Source organism: Histoplasma capsulatum, genomic scaffold, assembly GCF_000149585.1.
Source record: "Histoplasma capsulatum NAm1 scaffold_2 genomic scaffold, whole genome shotgun sequence".
NCBI classification, from domain to species: domain Eukaryota; kingdom Fungi; phylum Ascomycota; class Eurotiomycetes; order Onygenales; family Ajellomycetaceae; genus Histoplasma; species Histoplasma mississippiense.
Genome location: NW_001813981.1, coordinates 2048015 through 2054370, shown reverse-complemented (window position 1 = coordinate 2054370; position 6356 = coordinate 2048015). Strand labels below are relative to the sequence as shown.

The window sequence follows — 6356 nt, the reverse complement described above, 5'->3', positions numbered from 1 at the left end:
ATGGAATCACTCTCCCAGAAAGAATGGGGCGACACACAACTCTATAAACATGTGAATGAGGGAGTGAGGCCGAGTGCACTGTGGAGCGGGTGCAAAGGTGAAAAAGAGGCACGCAGAGTCCTGACAAGGCTCTTCAGACAACTGGTTTTCATGGTCAACATTATCGATTTCTCCAGAGAGACCACCAGATGGTTCTTTGTGGTCATATGGCAACTGTTTCGATCAGCCAATGCTGAGGATATACTTATTCCGGTAGCGATGCGCCTTGCCCAAACGTTTGTGCAGGCAGAACGGAAACCAGAAGCTGTCAGGCTACTTCAGGCTCTCTGGGGCGGTGAGCCTCCATTTATGTATGGCACTATCTGGGACGGCGAGCCTCCCCCTCCAACGCTGTTCCCTCTGGGGAACCAATTGATGGGCCTACTTGGCCAAGAGGATAGACACTTCTCGTCACTGCAGAAGTCAACTGCTGGGATGAAGCGAGAATTTCGTGATTTGCCGGTGGTGAAAATTGGGCAGCAAAATTTCTATGAAGTTGAAGATCTTACTTAGCCTGACGCAGGCTTTGAAAAGTATGGGATCCAGTTTTGTCATCCCTGTGAGAAGCGCAATAAATTCCAAAGATGCTATCTTCAACAAAAAAAACAACGAACTTGGCTGGACCCTGTTCCGGTGCTGGTAAAGGTCAGGGAAGAATTCAGTCTCTTTGAAGATGCAGCAGATGATATACCCATACCCCTTCCGATGCGAGGATGGTGGATGATGGTGGAGCCTCATTGGCTCCCCGAAAAGTTCCAGGTCTGCTTCCCACCAGTTTCAATTACCGTTCCGCGTTCTCCCGCTGATCTTCATGCAGAAACCCCTCCCCCATTTACCATGGGCGAAGTGGACCGCCGGCGCACCCCACGACAGCGTCTCTCCACATCCGGGGGGTCGGCCTCAAATGTCGGCTGGCCACGCCGGTGCAACACTGGAGGAGTGGCTGGTCAAAAGGATACTGGATTCCCGGATCCGCGTGCGGAACGGCATGCCACGCACTCTAACGGGCCACATGCGTTTCAAACAGAAAAGGAGATCTACTTTAGAGTAAATAAAGAAAATATCACTATTTCATTTCTACTCTACTCAGCTTCTCATTTTATTTTATTAACTATTATAGTAAAACAGTCCGGAGAAAAGGGAAGATGAAGCAAAGTGGGAGGAGCTGGCTTTATTTGCCTAAGCCATTTTGAGGGAAGCCGGCTATTCCCATTTAGGATTAATACAATCCGATACAAAGCTTCTGCGAGCTTACCTAACGTATCATTCTTCCGTTTCAGCATACTTGTCACGTGGTAACTTGGGTGACTTACTAGTTAACTAATTAATCATGAACTTCACGCAAACCCTTTCTTCATGTCTTTGATCCCTTCCAACACTAGTGTACTGGGCCAGTTGTGTTTAATCGACCCTCAGCTTTAAATGATGGCATTACAAGGTTTGCTCAATCAAATTCCTATCACCTAATGAGACAATGCTAACGCCATCTTTGTTCTTGAATCTTTGGGCCTCTGAGCTCGCTTGATGATCGGCTTTCCCATTTAACACAAGATGAGCGGGACCAGATGGAGGATTTTGTTCGGGCAAAAATGCAGCAGATAGAGGAAAGGAGGTTGGATGAACATCAAACATTTGATCAAGTTCTTGAGTTATAGTCTAGGAATTGACAAGAACTAAGATATTATTGCTGTCTCGTGTGGTTCCGACTTGCAAGGGAGTTTGGATCTTGGTTCCATTTTCTTCCGGATATTTATGAGAGATATATCCGAATCTTCCAACCCAGTTAGCATTTTTCAATGGAAAACTAGGAATTAAACGGGTAAAATACATTTTGTTTCACATGTTCGCGGCACATAGGACAAGGCTTTGCTTCGTCCATTCTGCTTGACAGCATATGCTGACGAGCACACCAGTGACAAAGCACTGCATGCCCACAGGGAAGCATCACAGTGTCAATAAGTTGACTCATGCAGGCTTTGCATTCCAAGGTAACTGTGAGTTCTTCTGTTTCTTTAGGCTCCGGGCGTCCATCCTCCGCGCAATCAAGCCCTTTGACTGGAGTAACAGGTTCAGCATTATTTCTGCTACGGGATTCCAGAAATCTTCTCCTGCATTCCCTTTCTTCTGTGAGAAGAAACCCGTCAGTGTCATTAGGGTAGTGCGCAAGGGCGCGGAGATAATTAGATCGAGCCTGCTGAACATAACTCCGAGGAGTATCCCCCAGGGCCCCCATATTTATCGCAGATGCAGAGTGATTGTGTCGGTTGCTGTGGGGCATTGAGCCAGGCTGCGGCATCGCTCTATTGATAGTATGCCTGGGTCGTCGACGGCTCGCCGTGGTGACTCTAGGAGGGACCCTGAGACTCGTAAAAGTTCCCACCGCGTTGGCTTGATTTTCTGTGGGGAAGGCGTCGATGGGATGAGGCAAGGTAGGGCCATTGAGGCCCCCGTTATTAGTTGAACCGCGAGGATTAAACTGTGTATTGTGGTAATCATCAGGCATGTGGAAAGTTTGGCCTTGAGATTGGTAGGAGTAAGCCGCGGATTCTGAAGCAGATGCCTGTAGATTTGCTGGTATTGTGGCACCTGGAGACGCGTAGCTGGGCCTCCCGGCCATGCCAGCCCGGTTCACGGGCATATACACCCAATGATGGGATATTGGTGGGTTGGACGTCTGGCCGAACATATAGGCATTAGATGTGGAGTGTTGAGATGGGGGATCCGCTTGCGACATTCTATATGTCGAATGAAATAAGCAGCTGGCAAAAGGCAGGAATAGTGAGAAGGGCAAGAAGGGAAATAACAGACAACTCAAACACAATTGATGCAAAGGGTATAATAAAGGTAAAAGCAAGGAAGCACTTTAAGGCCACAGAAAGTGCGGGGTTCTTCTATCCTTTTATGCTGCAGAGAGGTGAAACGATATTTAATAGATGGCCATCTACAATGATACAGCCAAACCCGGACTGTATAATCCCCAAGCAAAGAATTCGTGGCAAAGCTGCGCATAAGGATCCCGGGTTTACCAGACCCTTGTTGCAGGTGGCACCAGCGCCTTATTGCTGACCTGGGAAACTTTCACCGCTGAATCGAGGGATGGGCTCCCATTGCAACTGGTGACTTGTACGGGTCTAGCGCTGATCTGGGAAACTATACACCACTGGAATTGGAAGATGGGCTGCTCCCATTGCAACCTGGTGGCTGTAAGTGCATATCCGGACGGAAGGTTCCCCTGCATCAAGCATGAGGAGGGATCTTGCCATCCAGGCCTGCATGGGCTTGGTTGCCTTGTTATGCGCATGCACCCTGGCGTGCACAGGCGCTGGCCCTAGCAAAAGAGATTTTAGAAATATAGGCAGCTTCTAAAAGGATTCCGGGTTTGGTAGGGTTACTATGTCAGTCAAAGACTCCATCGGTACTAATGACCGTGTCATTATTTGAAGCTCAAAGTACGCATAGCCATTGTGTAACCACTAGCTTTATAAGCCAGGAGGATAGTTCAGAGTGCAGTAATCAATTCGCCCCCCAAACGGACCATATGCAGCAAGGCAGTTATTGGGGCTCGTACAAGTCACTTGCAATCGGAGCCCTTAATTCCAGCTGTGTATACTTTAGAATTTGACATAGCTGAAGTCAGCATCCGGAATTTCTAATTTTCCGGGATGCACTATTTCTTATTGGCGCAAGCAGGATGAATTATCAGCCAGGAAACACGTCCATCCATCAAATGGCAACCCCACAGCGATGTTGATTCCCATAACCATGAACATATAACCGTTGATTTCAATAAGAGCGCCAAATGATGTTTTCCATCTTCAATCTCTTCACGCCGTTTTCCTTGCATTAACTGAATCCAGCGGCGACACTGAACAAATTCAATTAGCCAATAATAATAAAGACCGTGTAAACAGGCTTTGTAGGTGAATCCAGCAGCATAAAACTGAATAGGCAGCTCTTACCGATGCTAGGCGATATCCATACCCTCCACCCGGATATCATCATTGCTGCCATTTGTCTTTGGTCCTGGAGGATCCCATACGTTCGCAGCTAAGTCATTCTCCTCCCCGCTGCAACTGTCATCACTCTCAACATTTTGACATTCCTTTTCGCATTCGAGTCGGTAGGCCTGAAGGCGCATGAGGCTCTCATTGGCTTTAGTTATGACATCGACATCGTTGGAGGAGGTTAAGAGTTTCTTGAGCACATCTTCTGTTTCGTCCATGGTGCATTCTTTGGCTATTCTGGCATCCTCGACCTTGCTCTTAGAATTTTCAAGCATTTGATAGAAGACTTGAAGCCTAGTGATGTCGCTGTGGTCGCGGCCGGCGTCGCATATTTCGTAGGACAATCGGTCTAGTGCATTTCCAAGGTTCTTTTCAGACAACATCATGCGTTCCATGTCGTCTATCCTGTCGTTCATGGCTATAAGCAGGGAGCTACACATTTGAGGCTGTCTAAACACTTTAGGATGTATAGCAGCCGCTTCGAGTTGGGTGGCATAATGTGTAGGTCTAAATTTCTTCCCGGCGTTTTCCTCGAATAACTGAATCCAGCGGCCATACTAAACAAATTCAATTAGCCAAGCAAGGTGAATCGAGCAGCATAAAACTGAATAGATGGCTCTTACCGATGCCAGACGATATCCATACCATAGACAGCGCTCGTTGCGGGCTGATTGGGTGCTGGGCATGTCTATGTCATCGCTGTGGTCCTCCATGGTAGCATTTGTGAAGAAATCAGGTGGATATACTAATTGTGACCATATCTGGCTTCGAAAGAGGAAATCCTCTGGTAGTTGGGGGAATTCCGTTTCAGTTGGGATCGGGAAGTTGACACTTTCAAGCCGGGATTCGCTGACAGATTCGCGGCTTAACATGTTCAGAAAGATAGTGATCTTTGTCCACGGAATTTCCCCTTCCACATACACCATCGATTCCGGAATCAATGCCAGGCTCAAAATAAATGCTAGGGAGAGGTGGACATAAGGAAAAATATTTTCGCCCTGGGCACGCTGAAGAACAAAAGAGAGGGTATGAAAATTCAGATATGTGCTGTAAGTAAGTTTCTCCAAGGGGGTAGAGAAAGTTGCAGTGTCAGAAGGAATGCCATCTTTCAGAGTGTTTTGGGAAGGTTCTGAAGGGAGCTGGAGCCAGTACTGTTCAGCTTGCTGTAACCTAGCCTCCCAGCTCAGCTTTTGAAAGTCTATAAACATTCTTGTGAGAATGCCATCCTCCTCGCCATATTGTAACATTGCAGCGATGTTGGGGACTCCCACGCGGATTGTTGATTCCCGGAATTTGAAAGTCCGCTGCTCAATCTCGGTGTCAAAAAGGGCAATATACTTGTTCACATACTCAATGAACTTGTGGATTGAACCACCGCGAAGAAGTATAGCATGCGAGCTCACAAACCAAGAGGTTAAGTCTGGCGGGGTGACATCCTGATTCTGAATTGAGTTCAATGTCGTCTTAAAGGCAGTCTCAACGCGGCATTCATATCGTTTGATTGCCATAAGAGACCGGGAGTAAAAGAACAGTTGCTCATCCATGTTGGGTGTTGAAAGATTACCAAGTCGGTGGTAAAGACTTCCTTTTCCAGGGTTCTCGTCGAGGGCCTTGTGATACCAACGCGATGAAATGTCGTTCCAGGTCCCCCTCTCAGAATCTGTATCCTCAAGACACATCATATAGCTGGCCAGGTCACCAAGACATTCAAACCACAGATTTTTAAATTTGGGGATGATTTCTATAAGCAGCGTCATTAGGCCGTACGCATGGTGGATGAAGGAAATCATGTAATCATGACTGTCCGGTCGTCGAGCTTTCATGATTTCTAACAAGACGTAGATGCCTTGGTGCAGCATGCGAGACGGCATCTTACATACAACAGGAATATCCAAAATCTCTCTGTTGCTGATTGGATGTTGCGTACATATGAGTAAATCATAATGGTGATCAAGGAGGTTTCGGTGCCATTTGATCAGATCAGTCCACTGTTTTCCACTCAATTTTCCAACGGGTGTGATTTCTACTTCTGTACGACATGTCATTTCAGCTGTTAAAAGAGCCTCATATATTTTGGCAGTTTCATGCACCAATATCTCGTACGGCAGCTCCTGAACATCACATTGGCGAATCATGGTTTCTGGCGGTTCGGGGTCCTCCTCAACACCATGTGAGGCAGATTTAAAGCTCAAAAGTTCCAGTAACTCATCTGAGATAGTTTGGTCTGGCTCCCATCCATCAGAAATAGCGACGACGGCGCTTGATACTGTGGCAGAGCACGGCACTTGACCGGAGTGGGAGTGGGAATCAACC

General features: G+C 47.2%; 3 protein-coding genes across 3 annotated transcripts; 2 read left to right on the top strand and 1 right to left on the bottom strand.

Annotated features, from left to right (window-relative positions):
- HCAG_02690 (predicted protein) lies at positions 1-552 on the top strand (the record flags this gene model as incomplete). The annotated part of the gene is made up of 2 exons (XM_001542469.1): positions 1-97; positions 227-552. The coding sequence occupies 2 exons, from the start codon at positions 1-3 to the stop codon at positions 550-552; spliced, it is 423 nt and encodes a 140-aa protein (XP_001542519.1).
- Positions 553-3170: 2618 nt separating this feature from the next.
- HCAG_02689 (predicted protein) lies at positions 3171-5914 on the bottom strand (the record flags this gene model as incomplete). The annotated part of the gene is made up of 4 exons (XM_001542468.1): positions 3171-3345; positions 3615-3639; positions 4021-4600; positions 4667-5914. 4 exons carry the CDS (start codon positions 5912-5914, stop codon positions 3171-3173), a joined length of 2028 nt encoding a protein of 675 aa, XP_001542518.1.
- A 262-nt stretch (positions 5915-6176) lies between these two features.
- On the top strand, positions 6177-6332 carry HCAG_02688 (predicted protein; the record flags this gene model as incomplete). The annotated part of the gene is made up of 1 exon (XM_001542467.1): positions 6177-6332. One exon carries the CDS (start codon positions 6177-6179, stop codon positions 6330-6332), a length of 156 nt encoding a protein of 51 aa, XP_001542517.1.
- Between the last annotated feature and the right edge of the window lie 24 nt (positions 6333-6356).